The sequence below is a fragment of the Neofelis nebulosa genome, chromosome 6 (assembly GCF_028018385.1).
Source record: "Neofelis nebulosa isolate mNeoNeb1 chromosome 6, mNeoNeb1.pri, whole genome shotgun sequence".
In the NCBI taxonomy this organism is placed as follows: domain Eukaryota; kingdom Metazoa; phylum Chordata; class Mammalia; order Carnivora; family Felidae; genus Neofelis; species Neofelis nebulosa.
The window spans coordinates 32756606-32775041 of NC_080787.1; the positions used below are offsets into that span (position 1 = coordinate 32756606).

The window sequence follows — 18436 nt, forward strand, 5'->3', positions numbered from 1 at the left end:
TAGTAAAGTCATGAGACATAGGTGATAAGTCTAGATAGAGAAAAATGTCAAAGAATGTGCCCCAAAACATTTAGACTTCAAGGGAAACCATGAGAGGGGCACCTGGGTGGCTCAGCCAGTTGGTTAGGTGTCCAACTTTTGATTTCGGCTCAGGTCATGGTCTCACGATTCACAAGATTGAGCCTGAGTCAGGCTCTGCGTTAACAGCGCAGAGCCTGCTTGAGATTCTCTCTGCTCCTCTGGAGCACGCTCTCATGCACGTTATCTCTGAAAATAAATAAATAAACATTTAAAAAAAGAAAAAAAGCCAGGAAAGGAGAGAAGGGGAGCAGCCTCTGAAATGGAAGGGAAACCTGCAGAAAGCAGTGTCCCTGAAAAAAAAGGAAGGTGGGAATGATCATCTGTGTCAAATGCTGCTAGCATAGTATGATAAAGACAGAGAATTGGTCCCCTATCAGTTGACCTTGGGAAGAGTGGACTCAAGCAATGGTAGGGACAAGAGCATGATTATAATGGGTTAAGGAGAGCTGAAAGAGCTATGGGAGCGTCTTGCTCCCACACCTATTAAGTGGTAGGGTTAAGAAGAGAACTCAAATCTTGATTGTGGTGGCAGTTTAATGGGTGTATATATGTAAAAACCTTGATCAAAGTGCAATTTATTGCCTGTCAATTTATTGTATGTGCGTTTATCATACACCAATTATATCCCAGTAAAACTGTGACTTCCCCCCGCCCCCCAAACTGCCCCCAAGCTTTATCACACCGTTATTTCTGTTAGGCTACAATTCCTAGTTTACAACCCTACACTCAACACCCGTCCTCTTCCCAAGTAGATGGACTACATCTTTCTGCTCCTAACCACTTAAAAAACAAAAACAAAAAGAAGGATGCTTCTGCTCCTTCGTACCAATCCGAAATTACTATGCTCAGTACTTATTCACGCAGCGTCGCGGACTCACTGCCGCAGCATTCACACACAGCCATAAATGCTTTATTGACTTTGCGGGGCCAAGCAGACGCCGGCCCCGCCCCATCGCCGCTGGCATGCCCCCGAGATGACGCCGCGGAGCGCACGTGCACCGCCCAGGTGCCGGACCGTGGCGCCAAAGTGGAGAGCCCGCCCCATTCGGGACACCACGCTGCCGGAAGCGGAAATACCGCCCGGCGTCGCCAGAGTAGCTGTAACTGCCACCAAGATGCCGAAGGGACCCAAGCAGCAGCCGCCGGAGCCCGAATGGATTGGGGATGGAGAGAGCACGAGCCCCACAGGTGAGGCTGATAGGCAGGGAACCAGCGAGATAGAAAAGGGAAGAAGAGAGCGCACGTATTTTAGGAGGGGGGGGTCACGGGTTGTGAAACTGACCGGGCCGTGAGGGAGGCTACTGCACATGCGTGTAATGGGGCCGGCCGGAAAGAGTTTACCCAGCACGCCAGTTTGGGGTGGGAGTGAAGGTGTCTGGCTGTCGCGCACGAGTTTCAGTGGGATTTGGCAAGAAACGAGGGAATGCGTATGGTACCGTGGAAGAGATGGGTAGAAATGAGAAAGTCCTCTTTTCTTCCCTTTTGGACATCTTCCCCACCGCGCTGTATTCCACGTTCCATGGGAATCTGTCAAGCAGTGCGACACCCCACCCACTGCGCGCTCACGCACACATAAAACGTCACACATCCACCCACCCACACCCTCTCAGGAGCAAGAGGATGACTCCCTGGGTTCTTTCATAATACACATCAGACTCATCTGGAGCAAGAGTGCAGGGTAGCTGCTGGGTGTTGCAGTGAAGGTTAAGGTTTACTTAAAAGCAGCGAATGTTTGTTAAACAGCTGCTTTTAATTAAGTAAGCAGCACCTATACTGTGTCTTGGGAAGGGAGAAAAAATATGAAGACATCCTCCCAAATTTGAAGGCACTTCAAGGGGAGATAAAATAATTACAGTAGATACACAGTGACTCATTTTACAAGCGATTTTTGGATGCCTGCTGTATACCTGATACTGTGCAGAGAAACTGAGAATGTAGAGACAAAAGATCAGACTTGCCCCAAAGGGGCACTCAGTTTAGTAGAGGGGACAGCATGAATCCAAAAGTGGTTGACAGAGTGATGAATGCTTGAGAATGCTGTGAGACTAGAGAAGAGAGGAGAAGCATCTACTCAGACAGCTAGGGTAGGAATGTCAGCAAAGCCTCCCAGAAATACGTGGCAGCTGAGTTGATTCTGAAAGAATCAGTATGAGTTAGCAAGGGGAAGAGCATTCCAAGCAGAGGAAGAAATTTGTGCAAAGGTAAAGACGTAGGTGAGCCTGGCCATTCCCCATATTGGGTGACTAATGTAATGGGGTTGGAAAGGTGTGCAGGAGACAAATAATGGAACGCTTTACACGGTATTCCAAAGACTTTAATTCTGAAGACATTAGGACTAATTGAAGTGCATAAGGCATGGTGTGATCAGCTCATCCTGACAACACTGAGCAGTGGAGAATGACTTGTATTGGTCAAGATTGGAGGCAGGGCTACCATGTAAGAGGTGCTGGCAATGATCTAGGTGAGAAGCAGTACCAGGGTAAGCCAAGATAGTGAATATTAAAGAGTTACTAAAGAAATGGCATTGAGCAGGTCTGAGAACAGACTGAATGAAGGGAGAAGAATTAAAGATGACACTCACTTAAGTAACTCAAAGGGTAGTATACTATTGTTTGAGATCAGAAATGGGCTGTAGGGTTGGGAGTGGGAAGAGATAAGGTCAGCTTTATGAATGTCAAGTTGGGGATTCCTGGGGAACTTCTAAAAGGAGATGGCAGGAAGAGATCTAGGCTAGAAGTAAACACACAAGCAAGTGTTGTTGAAATGTTGAATTCAGAGGAGTCCCCTGAGAGAGTATGCAGATTGAAGCCAAAAGAGGACAGAAGACAGGAACCCAAAAGATCCTCAACAATTAAGGGAAGGTAAGGAAGGAGGTAGAGGAGATGAGACTGAGAAAGGTGAGCAGCCAGAGAAACTGAAGGCAAACCAGGAGCCAACAGGATCCCTGAAATTAAGTCATGACAGGAGGGAAGCAGAGGATGAGGAGGTGGTAGCATGGAATATTGCAGAGAAGTCAGCAAAATCAGGACTAAAAAAATTCTTTTTGGGTTGAGCAACTAAGGGGGACAGTGGCAACTTTGGCAAAGGTAGTAGTCATTAGGAGATGATACCCAAATCAGATCGGAGTATGCTCAAAAAGGAATGGGAAATGAGGAAGCAGAGCTAGTGTGAACCTGTGGAGACCAGAGTAGAAAGCAGTAATTGGGGGAATAGCTAGTAAGGAAGTGTTCTTAGTCTTTCAAGTTAGTTTAAGTTGTGTGCTGAAGGGGAGGAGCTATTAGGGGAGGAGCGATGCAGGATACCGCATTGCTTTAGCGGTACTTAGCTTTTTCCTCTTCCTTGGTGATCATACCTTGTCGCACTTGAACCTGTGCATAGGATTTTCCTTTCTATGGTTAGGAGGATCAAAGTGAGGTTTAAAGTTCAAAAGAGAATTAAAATTGGAAGGGAGAGATGGTTGCGTTGTGTTAGTCCTTGGGGAGAGATTAATACCTGGGAGGAGTCACTCCTCAGTGTTTTCAAGGTGAGCTGATCATGCCATTCCTTCCTCTGTACTGCAGTGGGTCCTCCCTCCTAATGTCTTTAGGATTAAACTCTCTGGAATAGCATATAAAGCCTTTCATTATTTCTCCTGCACATCTTTCCAATTCATTGACACTATTCACCCAATATGGGGGATCAAATTTTGATGAAATGTGTTCTGGTTGGAAGATACAGATTAAGCAAAGACAGACCTACATATGCCTGAGACTTAATCAGGGGGCAATAACAGGTCAGTGTCCAGAACATAGGTGTGGGTAGGAAAACAGAGATATAGCAGAAAAGATAGAATAGGACCCTTTTAATCTGTAAAGTCTTAAGTTATAGGGATTGTTCTTTGATAACTCCAGTTTTGGGCATATGGGTGGTCAGTAAAACTTTCCTCAATAATTGGTTACTACAGACTATGTGGAATTCTAATTTAAAAATACTTAGTGGGGCGCCTGGGTGGCGCAGTCGGTTAGGCGTCCGACTTCAGCCAGGTCGCGATCTCGCGGTCCGTGAGTTCGAGCCCCGCGTCGGGCTCTGGGCTGATGGCTCGGAGCCTGGAGCCTGTTTCCGATTCTGTGTCTCCCTCTCTCTCTGCCCCTTCCCCGTTCATGCTCTGTCTCTCTCTGTCCCAAAAATAAAAAAAATAAAAAATAAAAAAATACTTAGTAAAGCATGTGACTTTTTAATGTTTTGTGTGAGAGAGAGAGGGTGCATGTGCATGGGGGCACAGGGGGAGGGGCAGGGGCAGAGAGAATCCCAAGCAGGCTCCACACTTGGTGCCCCACGAGTTGAAGCCCCACATTGGGTGTGGAGCCTAGGAGCCTACTTTTTAAAAAAAATGAAAAATAGGGAGACCTGGGTGGCTCAGTCGGTTAAATGTCCAATTCTTGGTTTCAGCTCAGGGCATGATCTTGTGGTTTTGTGAGTTCAAGCCCCATGTCAGTCTCTGCTTACAGCACGTAGCCTGTTTGGGATTCTCTCTGTCCTCTCTCTGCCCCTCCCCCACTCGCACTAAATAAATTAAAAAAAACTTTTTTTAATGAAAAATACTTAATGTAGGTAGCAGAAAGCCACTGATATATATATATATTTTAATTTTTATTTATTTTTGAGAGAGAAAGCAGGGGAGGGGCAGAGAGAGAAAGAAAGAAAATCCCAAGCACACTCTGTACTCTCAGGGCAGAACACGATGCAGGGCTCAAACCCTCAAACCGCGAGATCATGACCTGAACCAAAATCAAAAGTTGGATGGTTAACTGACTGAGCCACCCAGGCCCCTGATTTTTTTTTTTTTTTTTTTTTTTTTTTTTTTTTAACTAAGATTACAGGAGTGTTTCTGGATAGAATTGGAAAGCAGTGGATGGATAGGATGATTTGAAGGGGAATGTGATAGTGGGTAGGCCTGGACAGGAAGAGAAATCATAAAGCTGCTGGCTGCCTCCCATTCTCATGGGGGCAGGGAGAGAGGGAGTTAGACATAGTCCCCTGCCTTCAGGGAAACAGGGTTGGATAGAGGGGAGGAGCTGGAATTTGTTCAGTCAGTCAGGTTTTATATAAGACTTCCTACTTTGTTCCATGGGAACGCAAGCTAAACAGTCTGTCAGGTTGCTCTCTGGGTTGAAAGACTAATGTACAAACAGTTAAATATAACAGTGTGATTTGTGCTAGAATGTTATTTGAGCAGACCAGGTGGGGCATAGACCCAGATGTTCATTTATTTACCAGACAGCTCCGTTTACACAGTCTGCAGCTTTTCACAAATGACATATGGCAAACCAAATTTATACTATCTTTGTCCTTTTAGAGAGGACCTTCTCTTCCAGTATGTCCTGAGTTAATAAATGGTACCACTATCCCAACTAATTTTGCCCAGCTAAAAACATAGGAGTCTTTGGGGCACCTGGCTGGCTCAGTTGGAGGAGCATGGGACTCTTTGGGTTGTGGGCTTGAGCCCCATGTTGAGTATTGAGATTACTTAAAAATAAAATCTTAAAAAAAAAAAGAAAATGTAGGAGTCCTCTCTGAGTACTGTGTCTTCCCACTTCTGTCTTCACTCTATAAATTCTACTTCTCCCTTCCACTGCCACTCTAGACCAAGGCACAGTTGGGACAGTGCAAATGCCTAAGGAACGATAGAAAGTAGTAAAATAGGATGGAGCCACTGAGACTTTGCAGGGGAGGTCAGGCTGCTTTGGAATTTGTAGATAAGCATTCACAGTGTCTGCTTAACCTTCTAGACAAAGTGGTGAAGAAAGGGAAGAAGGACAAAAAGACCAAAAAGACGGTGAGTAAATGAGGGTTGTGGATGAGAAATGACAGTGGGTGTTTCCAATCAAAATAAGCCCATGTGAAGGAGGCAGGGGGTCCAAGGGAGGAGGAAAGATCTTTTCAAGAAAGGAAGCAAGGTGAGGGTGGACTGGAGGTTCAGTGGGCCTGTGTGTGGCAGAGAAGGACTTGGTTGGTCTCTGAGCCACATTTACCTATCTCTTAACTCCTTTTACAGTTCTTTGAGGAACTGGCAGTAGAAGATAAACAGGCTGGGGAAGAAGAGAAAGTGCTCAAGGAGAAGGAGCAGCCGCAACAGCAACAGCAGGTTCTCAAGTGTCAGGGGGTCCAGCCCACATTGGTTCAGTCGGTTAATGGGGAACTGTCTGTGCAGCAGAGAGGGGCCTGGGCTTCGTTGTCTTACTCTCTTTTCCTTTCAGCAGCAAAAAAAGAAACGAGACACCCGAAAAGGCCGGCGGAAGAAGGACGTGGACGATGATGGAGAAGAGAAAGAGCTCATGGAGCGTCTTAAGAAGCTCTCAGTACCAGCCAGTGATGAGGAGGATGAGGGTAAATGACCTGAGGGGAAATGGGTTCCAGAATCCCTGAGTCATGAATAATAAAGTGCCTCATTTCTTGATTTTGAGTTGGATTAGATTGAGTAACCAGACATTATAATTTTTCCTACTTCATCTTCCCAACTGTCGTGTCATTTCAGTACCTGCCCCAATACCCCGAGGAGGGAAGAAAACCAAGGTAAGCCATCTGTGTGATAAACAGGAGACCCCAGGGCTGCAAACTTGACCATCCCACTGATTTCTCTGGCCCTTTCATTCTCTAGGGTGGTAATGTTTTTGCAGCCCTGATTCAGGATCAAAGTGAGGATGAGGAGGAGGAAGAAAAACATCCTCCCAAGCCTGCCAAGTTGGAAAAGAATCGGATTAATAAGGTGAAAGTGGCCACTCTACTGGTCACTCCCACCCCATGTAGCACCTTCTGGCCATGGTGTGGTAATTCCCCTGCTTTTTTTCCTGCTTTTATTTTTTTAATTTTTTAATTTTAATTCCTTTTAAGATTTTAAGTAATCTCTATACCCAGTGTGGGCTCGAACTCACAATCCTGAGATCAAGAGTCACATGTGTCACTGATTGAGCAAGCCACACTCCCCATTTCCTGCTTTTAAACTAGTTCTTTTAGGGGTGCCTGGGTGGCTCGGTCAGTTGAGAGTCCAACTTTGGCTCAGGTCATGATCTCATGGTTTGTGTGTTCGAGTCCCGTGTCGGGTTCTGTGCTAACAGCTCGGAGCCTGGAGCCTGCTCCACATTCTCTGTTTGTCTGTCTGTCTGTCTCTCTCTCTCCTTCTCTCTGCCCTTCCCTTGCTCACACTCTCTTTCTCAAAAATAAACATTAAAAAACTAAAAAAAAAAAAAACAAAAAAAAAACTAGTTCTTTTAGGTCTCACACTATCAAAATCATCTTTTTTTTTTTTTTTTTTTAACGTTTATTTGAGAAAGAATGTATGTGAGCAGGGGAGGGGCAGAGAAAGGGGGACAGAGGATCTAAAGCAAGCTCTGCACTGACAGCAGAGAGCCTGATGTGGGGCTTCAATTCACAAACTTCGAGCTCATGACCCAAGCCAAAGCTGGACGTTTAACTGACTGAGCCACCCAGGCGCCCCAGATTAGACTCAAAATCTAAAGCAAAGGGCCTCAAGTTTTTGCTTTTCCACTCGGACCCCTTTTGCAAGATTACTTGGGATTCTTCTGTGTATATGTTTCAAATTAGCCTGTTCACACCTTGGCGTTCAGTTTTATGCCTGTGTTGAAGTATTTGTGGTTTTGTTTGTTTTTTAAGTAATCTTCACATCCAACTTGGGGCTCAGACTTAACCCCAAGATCAAGACTTGCATGCTGTACTGACTGAGCCAGCCAGGTTCCCCGCCCCCCCACCCTTTTAAGCACTACCCCAACATAGAGTTTGATTGAACCCATGACCCCAACATCAAGAGTCGTGTACTCCACCAGCTGAACCAGACACGCACCCCAAAGCCTTTCTTTTTTCTTTATGTTGTGTCTTCCCTTTTCCTTAGAATGCTCTCTCTAAGCTCAAGTCCATTTTTTCCTCTCAAGATGTGCCCTCTCGAGGAAGCCCTCCAGTGCTAGTGCCACCCCACCCATGTTCGTTTTCCTGACTCGTGTTCCCTTAGCTTTGCTGACATCATCTAGCTATTTTTTCACTGTTTCACCTCAAGGTAGAAACTAGGGTTTTCCTAGGTCTCATTTGTTTTCTGAGGAGCACTCAGTATAGTTAGCTCCTAGTTCTAGACTCCCTAGAAATGCTTGATAAATAAGTTAACAAATTAATTTTCTGTGTGTGTGTGTGTTCTCCAGGCTGTATCTGAGGAACAACAGCCTGGGCTGAAGGGCAGAAAGGGAAAGGAAGAGAAGTCAAAGGGGAAGACCAAGGTGAGGGAGTATTGGCAGGAGGAGGTGCTGGGTCTCAGGAATTAGAACATTTCATCAGCTCTGTTGTTTTTTCCCTGTTAGCCTCAAAATAAATTTGCTGCTCTGGACAATGAAGAGGAGGAGGATGAAGAAGAAGAAATAACAAAAGAAAAGGAGCCACCCAGACAAGGGAGGGAGAAGACCATGAAGGCAGAGCAGGTGTGTATTTTGGTGTTGGGGGAAGGAAGATTGGCTGAGGGACTGGCCTTCTGTGGCTCTTGGTTGGGGGAGGGGAGCAGGATCTGGGGGTGGCATTACTACCCAGAGCAGGAATTAGCAGGCTTTTGTAAAGGGCCACATAGTAAATATTTTTGGTTTTGTGGACCACATACAATCTCTGATGCATATTCCTGTTTTTTAAAAAAATTCTTTGAAAATGTAAAGCCATTCTTAGCGCTTGGGCTGTATAAAAATAGGCATCAGGTGAGATTTGGCCCACAAACCATTTAGCTCCTGATTCAGAGAGGAAGGGACCCTGGTGGTAGCCTCAGATGATCTGGGTTCTGGCTCTGCCACTCACCACCTGTGTGACCTTTCCACCTTCTCAGGGCACGGTTATCTGTATGATCTAGTGATCTCTGCAGTCTTTCCACCTCTAGAACGTTCTAATTCTGGATTCTGTTAGATTTCTTAGTGCTGTATGTTAGGGTTTCTGGACGTTTTCTTTGCATGTTAACATGTAAGCCACAGAAACTCATTTGATACATGAGTAAAAGCTGTTTCATTTATTTCCTCCCCAGTGGTATGGGCAGTTTTGTTTGTAGGTGGGTAGAACTGTTATACTTTGTACATACACATTCATACTATTTGTCTTCTGTCATTCCTGACACAGAAGTGGGTGAAGGACCCCAGGGAGCCCAGGAGTGTGTGTGAGAGAGTGAGAGGACCCACCAAGAAATTTCAGGACTCTGGGAAAGGAACGAGCTAACTGTGGGGCTGGGTGAATGACATGAAATCTGAGTTCTAGAAGGGGTCTCTTGTTTTTCATCATCTCGTTCTCACAGGGTTCAGAGGAAGAAGGAGAAGAGGAGGAAGAAGAAGGGGAGTCTAAGGCTGATGATCCTTATGTGCACCTTAGCAAAAAGGAGAAGAAAAAGCTAAAGAAACAAGTAAGATCTCGGTCAGAATTAGGAGCGTTTGACTTTTTTTTTTTTTTTTTTTTAAACATTTATTTATTTTTGAGACAGAGAGCATGAACAGGGGAGGGTCAGAGAAAGAGGGAGACACAGAATCTGAAACAGGCTCCAGGCTCTGAGCTGTCAGCACAGAGCCTGATGTGGGGCTCGAACCCACAGACTGAGATCATGACCTGAGCCGAAGTCGGACACTCAACTGACTGAGCCACCCAAGCGCCCCGCGTTTGACTTTTTTAATATTTCAGTTGGCTCAGTAGGTGGAGCATGCAACTCTTGATCGAGTTCCAGCCCCACATTGGGTGTACAGATTACATAAAATCTTTAAAAAAAATTTTTTTTTAAACTAGGGGACATCTGAATTGGGGCAAAAGGGAGCTTTTGAGGTTACTGCAAGAACAACAGTTGGAATAAAGAAACATGTATTTTGTGGGCCTTTTTTTTGGTGTCTGATGACGTGTGGCTGTGTTGTGACGGGTAACTGGCAGACAGTGGCCTCATATGTGGGCTTTCCTTCTTTCTCAGATGGAGTATGAGCGCCAGGTGGCTTCATTAAAAGCAGCCAATGCTGCTGAAAATGATTTCTCCGTGTCCCAAGCAGAGGTGTCCTCCCGCCAAGCCATGTTAGAAAATGCATCTGACATTAAGGTAAGGTCTGAGAGGCTCCCTCCCAACCAGTTTACTCAAGGAAGTGCCACCTTTCCCTGAGTGGCCATGGCAGCCGAGGAAGCCAGGTATGAGTGGTATATTGGAAGAAAGCTTGGAGGTGTTTTCCATACTTTGACTTCTGCCAGCTTCAGTGAGAAGATAGGAAAACCAACACAACTAGAGGGGTCCACCCTTGGGGGGCAGGAAGGGTGGGATGGGCTGGACTCATTTAGAATTTGGGAGACTCTCCTTCAAAGCTGTGGACAGGAAGTGGACCAGCATGGTGAAGAGGGTCATGCTGGAGCTATCTGTTTTGTCAGAGGCTTCCCAGCAGGGAGAAAGTTGTCTGAAAGAGGAGGGTTCTCATGTGCTTTTCTTTCTTCTGCCACTGCTTCCCTGACAACTGCAGCTGGAGAAGTTCAGCATCTCGGCCCACGGCAAGGAGTTATTTGTCAACGCAGACTTGTACATTGTAGCTGGCCGCCGCTATGGGCTAGTGGGACCCAACGGGTGAGGAGAAGGGCTGGAGCTATAAAAGGGAAGGGGCTGGAAAAAAAAAGGTTTTTCAGGGATGGCCTGGTCTTAATAGTTCTCGTTCCCCAGCAAGGGCAAGACTACTCTCCTCAAGCACATTGCCAACCGGGCCTTGAGCATACCTCCCAACATTGACGTGCTGCTGTGTGAGCAGGGTGAGGCCAGTGGTGGGATGGGCCTGCGGGGTGGGCAGTTGGGGTAGAAGAGTCAACCAAGAACAGAAGAAATTGTGGTTATGGAGTGGGAAAGGTTCTAAGGTAAGATTGGGGACTGGGAGATGGATGCTAAGGAAAGACTTGAGAAAATTTCTTTGGAATAAGTACAAAGAATTGGGCAAGGTCAGACAAACCTGAAATTTAGCTGAAGAAAAGAAGGAATGGGAGACTTGGCCCTCAGGGCAACTGGCCTTTTCTCCCCTGACCCCCCAGAGGTGGTAGCAGATGAGACACCAGCTGTGCAGGCTGTTCTTCGGGCCGACACCAAGCGATTGAAACTGTTGGAAGAGGAGCGACGGCTCCAGGGGCAGCTGGAGCAGGGAGATGATGCAGCTGCTGAGAGGCTAGAGAAGGTAGAGGAGATGGCGCAGGGGACATGGGCTAAGAGTTGGGGGTTCCTGGAATCTTTGGACATGTGTCCTCTTCTCCCTCCTCCAGGTATATGAGGAATTGCGGGCGACTGGGGCGGCAGCTGCAGAGGCCAAAGCCCGGCGGATCCTGGCTGGTCTGGGCTTTGACCCTGAAATGCAGAATCGGCCCACACAGAAGTTCTCTGGGGGCTGGCGCATGCGTGTTTCCCTGGCCAGGTGGGCCACCCACCTCCCTGCCTTTCCCCTTTGCAGCATCAATCCATGCATGGGTGGGGGTGGCGGGGGGCGGGGCTTTCTCTTCTTCCTGTTCTTCTAAGGCCAGTAGGGAGTTTCAAGTCTTCCTGCTCCTTCCTGTATTGTCTGCATTGCCAGACTCAAGATCTTTCGTCCCTACCTGGGGGCATAATCTTTTCAACATCTCCTGCTCTCTGAGGAGAGATATGGAAGGAGTGTTCATGGTCTCACCTGCCAGAGGCTTCTGTGGAGTTCTCTGAGCGAGAATCTTCCTACCCCTGACCCTTCATTCTGCTGCCTCACCTTCTAGGGCATTGTTCATGGAGCCCACGCTGCTGATGTTGGATGAACCTACCAACCACCTGGACCTCAATGCTGTCATCTGGCTCAATAAGTGCGTCACCTTTGACTACAGTCTTTGCGTCATTAGTTGTCATTCTGTCCTTGTCTCCTCTAGCTGTTTACACTCTGTCCTTGACAGCACTCTATCCAGCCCCTTTCTCTTTTCCTCCCTGTTTTGTCAGTCTGTTTCCCTGACTTAACCCTAAACTGACCATTGTGACCTGTCCACACTCTTTTCTAAAACCCAGCTACCTCCAGGGCTGGCGGAAGACATTGCTCATCGTTTCCCATGACCAGGGCTTTCTGGATGATGTCTGCACCGATATTATTCATCTCGATGCCCAGCGGCTCCATTACTATCGGGGCAATTACAGTAAGGATCATTTGTTGGGGGGAGGAAAGAGACGAGGCCTTGGAGGGAGGACCCATAGGGATGCAATGATTAGCTAAATCTTAAAAGAGTCTAGACAGTGATGCCCAACTCTGTCCTCACCAGTTCTGGTTGTCCCTCTGCTGGGGAGGAAGACAACCGTTGTTGCCCATCCTCCTTTTCTGCCTCAGTGACCTTCAAGAAGATGTATCAGCAGAAGCAGAAAGAACTGCTGAAGCAGTATGAGAAGCAGGAGAAGAAGCTGAAGGAGCTAAAGGCAGGTGGCAAGTCCACCAAGCAGGCAGTAAGCACCTGGGGGGTTTTTCTCTCAATATGGAGAAAGAGGGAACTCTGTGACACTGCTCTCCATTTCAAGGACTGCTGTGAAGGGTGTGAATTTCTCCTTTTCCCCTTCCTCTCCAGGAAAAGCAGACAAAGGAAGCCCTGACTCGAAAGCAGCAGAAATGCCGGCGGAAAAACCAAGATGAGGAATCGCAAGAGGCCCCCGAGCTCCTGAAGCGCCCCAAGGAGTACACTGTGCGCTTTACTTTCCCTAATCCCCCACCGCTCAGCCCTCCTGTGCTGGGTCTGCATGGTGAGCAGCTGCAGACCCCACCAACGCAGGGCGGAAGTGTGTGCACCCCACGTCTTCCACCCAGCGTGGGATCCATTCCTTTTCTCCAAGGCCAGGAAAGGACTTTAGGACACCTTCAGAGTGATTCTGAAAAGAAAGTATATCACTTCTTTTCCTGATTCTCAGGTGTGACGTTTGGCTATGAGGGGCAGAAACCACTCTTTAAGAACCTGGATTTTGGCATTGACATGGATTCAAGGAGTGAGTTGGTGTCAAGTGGTTTGGGGACGTGAAGCAGGGCTACAGGGACAGTTTCTGAGGACCTCTTTGACCACCTGTCTTCCTCCTTGCAGTCTGCATCGTGGGCCCTAACGGTGTGGGGAAGAGCACCCTGCTTCTGTTGTTGACGGGCAAGCTGACACCAGTAAGTCCTGGTGCCAGGACCAGAGAGCATGACGAGTGTGAAAAGGCAGCTGTTCACCAAATGCTAGAATCAAGGAGCCCCCTCTGTGCTGGAGATTTAAATACAGAATTCATCGTAGATGTTTCCTTTTCCTCAGAGGTGCTAGAGAGGAGAACACTGTAGATCAGGGGAGAGAGCCAGGAGAAGTGGGGTTGGACTAGGGGCACCTGGGTGACTCATATGGTTAAGCTTCTGACTCTTGATCTCCACTCAGGTTATAATCTCACGGTTCCTGGGATCGAGCCCCATGTTGGGCTCTGTACTGACAGCAGGGAACCTGCTTGGGATTCTGTCTCCCTCTCTGTCCTCTCCCTCTCTCTCAAAAATAAAAAACTTAAGAAAAAAAGAAATTGCAGGAGTCAGAAAAGTCTGGAGATAACCAGTATTAATTTAGATGGATTACTTTCTCTTTTTCTTCTCTGCAAATGTGCATATAATTTTTTTTTAACAAAAGTGGGTTCTCAGATCAATTGTTTCATAGCCAGTTCTCAGATAATACACATCAAGTATTTTTCCATGCCAATAATTACCTGTGTACATTTGTTTCTTGTGGATTTATAGTTTATTTGATCACAGTCGTTTAGATTTTTTTCTGGTTTTTCACTGAAGGTCAATCCTATAGTAAACTTTTTTTTTTTTTTTTTTGAGAGGGTGCAAGTGAGCAAGGGGCAGAGAGAGTGAAAGAGAAAGAGAATCCCACGGGCAGAGAGAGGGAGAGAGAGAGAAGGTGGGGCTCATCCAAAGGGGGGCTTGAACTCACCTGATGTGGGACTCAAACTCATGTATCATGACATCATGACCTGAGCCGAAGTCAGGTGTTTAACCAACTGAGCCACCCAAGTGCTCCAGTAAATATTATTGTACATGTTCATGACTGTAGTTTTTTTTTTTTAGGATAAACTTCCTAGAATTGTTTTTAGGATTTACAACATACTGCTATACAGTGCTTTTGATTGGTTGTAACCATCTTTACTCCCTCCAGGAAAATGTTGAGAAGGGCCCATTTCTTCATACACCTCAAGGTGTTTTTTCTTAGATCCTCTCAGTCTCTTAACTCCCATGTGAGGCAGAACCCTGAAAAAGTTGCCATTGGTGGATCTTGCTGGGTGGGAAGGTGGTGTTTGTTGGTTGTGGTCAGCCCTCTCTTGGTTCTGAATCTGTGCTTTTTGTGTCCCCTCCTTTATTGTCATCTCACTCCCCTTTGCCCTGTACTCTTGTCATTTCCTGGATGTGCCTTTGTCACATTAGGGAGGACATCCGGGTTCCCCTTCTTGCATGGACTGATTCCCAGCCCAATTCTGATATTTGTCTCTCCTTAAGAAAAGTGAGGATGTGGAGGGGCAGCATCTTCCTCTCCATTCCCTTATCTTCCCACTTGCTTTTTCCTTGCAGACTCGTGGAGAAATGAGAAAGAACCACCGGTTGGTAAGTTGGCTTTGGGAATTAGGGAGGAAGAGCCTGATAGAGGAAGTATGATTTTTACAGACTGCCTTCCTCTCTTGGGCAGAAAATTGGCTTCTTCAACCAGCAGTATGCAGAACAGCTGCGCATGGAGGAGACACCCACTGAATATCTGCAGCGGGGCTTCAACCTGCCCTACCAGGATGCCCGGAAGTGCCTAGGCCGCTTTGGCCTTGAGAGTCATGCCCACACCATCCAGATCTGCAAACTCTCTGGTACCACTGTAGGGGGCTAGGGAAGGTGTCCTCCTCAATTTTCACACCTCCAGACTATACCTAGAGTCAGAAAAGAACAGCTAGGACTTGGGGAATCTCTGCACACACACATCTTCAGAGTTTATCTTCAGAAACGTAAGGCAGTGAAGTGTGATGGCCCTCTTTTTCCTTTGCTACAGGTGGGCAAAAAGCCCGAGTTGTGTTTGCTGAGCTGGCTTGTCGGGAACCCGATGTCCTCATCTTGGTGAGTGAGCTGGACTATGGGAGGGGGTAAAGGTGACAGTAATGAAAAGAATTGTAACACTTGGTCATGGAATGTCTCTTCCATAGGATGAACCCACCAATAACTTGGACATTGAGTCTATTGATGCTCTTGGGGAAGCCATCAATGAATACAAGGGTGGTAAGTCAGCTCAGGGTGCACCCTCCTCCTTTCCTGGTTCTCATTTGTCTCATTTGTTCTTCACGTTCTCATTTGTCTTTGCCTTCTTCGTCCCTACTCTCCCTTCTCACATCTTTTTTCAAAGCTGTGATCGTCGTCAGCCATGATGCCCGACTCATCACCGAAACCAACTGCCAGCTGTGGGTGGTGGAGGAGCAGAGTGTAAGCCAGATCGATGGTGACTTTGAGGACTACAAGCGGGAGGTGTTGGAGGCTCTGGGTGAAGTCATGGTCAACAGACCCCGAGAGTGAGTTTTCCTTCCTGGAAGTCTCCTGAAAGACAAGCTTGTGTGGCCTAGAAGTCCCCTGTTGTCTCCCTTTCTCTTCTTGGAAGCCTGCCTCTGGTCTGCAGCTGACCCAGCAACTACTCAGGCACAGGAAGGCAGAGCATGGTCTTGATGTGACCAGGGTACCACTTTGGTTCCTTTTCTCTGAAAAACTAGCCTGTTACAGTTTTCTTCAGATAACTGAGCTGGCCTTATCCTTGACATTCCTCCATATACACAGAGATGACCTTCATCGTTGTGGGCTCCATCTAGCCTAACTTATGTGGCCAGTTGTCTAGAGACTTTCATCACCAAGAACCCTGCCTGTGGTCCACCAGAAAGCTTCAGGCCTATCTGGTCCCCTGGTCTTTGAGTGGTGCTGTTCTTTTCTGGTGGATTTAATGCTGACTTACTGATACAAACAGTTACTGCAGCTCAGTGCTGGAGGCAAGTTGTGAGGCCTAGGCTGTTACCCAGCCCAGAGCTTGGTGCCTGCAGTCTTTTTGTAGTTGGGGACTTGGGGGCAAGAAAATTGCCCCTCAACTTGAATCTCCCTTTACAAGGGGAGGAAATAAAGGAAAGTTGTTGTTGCCATCCTGTTGCTGTTTGGAGATTCATGGGCATTGGGACTATTTTTAGTTTTGATTCACTTTATTGCTAGCAGCATTCAGTATCCACGCTTCCCCACTAATACAGATGGATCTAATTTGTAGTCTTATGCATTTTAGATGGTGCTTGCTGTTTGAGGATTCTCCAGCCCTTCCATCTGGGACTCTTGGGCCTCCCATTGTCCAAGCTTTGCTCTGTGGTCAGGGCCCCACAGTACTGATACTCTGAAAAGTTCTTAAGTAACTGACATCTCATACAGCACTGTGGAGTGTACAAAAAGGAAAAGACAAGGTCTGCCTGCATCAATAGTTTAGCTACAGAAGACTTTAGAAAATGAGACATGAGTGTAAAGGTGATTTGGTTAATTGCCAAATGTGTGTCCTCTAGATTCTATAAGTTGCCACGTGCTCATAAAAGGGAAAGATGATCCAGAACTTGATTATTTGATAGACAGGATCACTTCAGGGTGGGCCTCTTGAAAAATAAAAAGAATTTGAATAATGAGAAAATAGGGAGTCATTTTTGGAATGTAGGAAAAGAGAGATCTCAGGCCTGGAAAGAAGAAAAAACTATTTGGGAGTTAATGAGAAAGCGTAGCTGGTGTGGCCATTTTTCTTACTATTATATTGGAGAGGTAGATTTGGAAAGTAACCAGTGGCAGGTGGTTGGTGACTTTAGGTGGTGATGGGTGAGGTCGACTATAGGATGGAATGGAATGGAATGGAATCCATAACTTGTTGTGGGTGAGGTAACTAAATGCTGAACTAGGGTAGGGGAGGCATGGGAAGGAAAGGACGGGAGAGATGTGTGGGAGTTGGGGAGAAAGAAGAGAATGATCTGATGTATCCAGTTCCAGAGGGAATATGAGGAGCTGTTTGGTTAAGTCTGACAGCTTGGATATCTATTTTGGGGAGACTATTTTTTGACCAAGTGAATAAGTAATAGCCTGAGGTACAGATTTTGTAGTTTTGGTGTGGAAATAGTGTTGTTAGGGAACATCTCAAATTAGAAAGGAACTACTCCTCTTATGGAATTTGAGGGGAAAAAATCAGGGTCTTAAACCAAGCACCTGAGTAAGATGTTTTATGTAAAGTAATTTCCACAATTATGTGAAGTAATGGGAGCCAGGTTTCAAGTCTACTTACTAAGAGTATGATGTTGGACAGGCTACTTAGCCTCTTGGTACTGGTTTTCTCATCTGTAAAAAGATTGAAAGTGTGTACCTAGGGACACCTGGGTGGCTCAGTCTTAACTGACTGACTCTTGATTTTGGCTCAGGTCACCATCTCATGGTTTGTGAGATGGAGCCCCGCATCAGGCTCTGTGCTGACAGTACGGAACCTGCTTGGGTTCCTCTCTCTCCCTCTCTCACTATGCCCCTCCCCTGCTTGTGCACTCTCAAAATAAATGAATAAACTAAAAAAAAAAAAAGTACCTTGTAGGATTATTAAGGGATTAGGCAATTATTTTCTCAAGTGTTTTAAATTTTTTTGTTAGATGTGTTTCACATTACACTCTACACTTTTCAGTTCACTGGTCTAGATGAGATGATGCATAAAACATATAGGAATGTTATTTATAAAATGAATACCAAAATTTTGCATTTCAAGTTTTTTATCAACTTCACTACAAGTACTTGATGCTTCAAAACAGCTTCCATACATGGACACAAATTGTACTTTTTCCTTCAATATACATACTTAGTAATGGAGTTATTAATAATGCACTTAAATGTGGGCAAAAAAATACAATCCAAAAAGAACAAAAAATATGGTTTATATGATACAGTATGTATGGATAACCCAAAGCCTGGAAAATGGAATTTTGTTAACAAATATTCTTACTCATAGACAACTTTTATTATCTATAAGTCATGCACTAATGTACATAATAACTACCATAGAAATGGTTTTGAAAAGCAGAGATTCTTCTGCATACCTTCCTAATGAAACAGAGGACACCGACCTGCCCACAATCATCTGCCCTCAACAGAGATGGTTGTTGGTGATATGATGGCTCTTGTTTAGCTGACTCCAGTGTCCTGGATATTTTCCCTCTGTGTAAAATGTGGACAGGGTAACCAAAGCGTGAGTCCTGGAAGAGCATGAGAGCCAGGATAGCACTGTGTTTTAGGAACACACAAAGAGGTTTTAAGAAATAGTGCCAGTACACTACAGT

The 18436-nt window shown here is 46.1% G+C and overlaps 1 protein-coding gene across 3 annotated transcripts; it reads left to right on the forward strand.

Annotated features, from left to right (window-relative positions):
* Positions 1–1114: 1114 nt before the first annotated feature.
* ABCF1 (ATP binding cassette subfamily F member 1) lies at positions 1115–16243 on the forward strand. Of its 3 annotated transcripts, none has more exons than XM_058733247.1 (25): positions 1115–1269; positions 5850–5896; positions 6116–6205; positions 6318–6447; positions 6596–6633; positions 6719–6826; positions 8268–8342; positions 8424–8540; positions 9386–9490; positions 10040–10162; positions 10572–10672; positions 10766–10851; positions 11125–11264; positions 11350–11498; positions 11827–11910; positions 12107–12231; positions 12420–12532; positions 12652–12823; positions 12989–13063; positions 13156–13226; positions 14658–14690; positions 14773–14941; positions 15121–15185; positions 15272–15344; positions 15469–16243. In XM_058733247.1, the coding sequence occupies exons 1-25, from the start codon at positions 1197–1199 to the stop codon at positions 15633–15635; spliced, it is 2529 nt and encodes an 842-aa protein (XP_058589230.1). In that variant the 5' UTR covers positions 1115–1196; the 3' UTR covers positions 15636–16243. The 3 variants fall into 3 exon arrangements, with proteins under 3 accessions (XP_058589230.1, XP_058589231.1, XP_058589232.1); XM_058733248.1 differs by having other exon boundaries at positions 6321–6447; XM_058733249.1 differs by having other exon boundaries at positions 1132–1269; positions 5831–5896.
* The last annotated feature ends 2193 nt before the right edge of the window (positions 16244–18436 follow it).

Excerpts from the sequence above, each read along its gene's own strand:
- ABCF1 (XM_058733247.1), top strand. The coding sequence starts at position 1,197 with ATGCCGAAGGGACCCAAGCAGCAGCCGCCGGAGCCCGAATGGATTGGG. Across the intron at positions 6,634-6,718 it reads GAGGAGGGAAGAAAACCAAG|GGTGGTAATGTTTTTGCAGC; the intron begins GTAAGCCATCTG and ends TTCATTCTCTAG. Across the intron at positions 11,911-12,106 it reads GCTGTCATCTGGCTCAATAA|CTACCTCCAGGGCTGGCGGA; the intron begins GTGCGTCACCTT and ends TCTAAAACCCAG.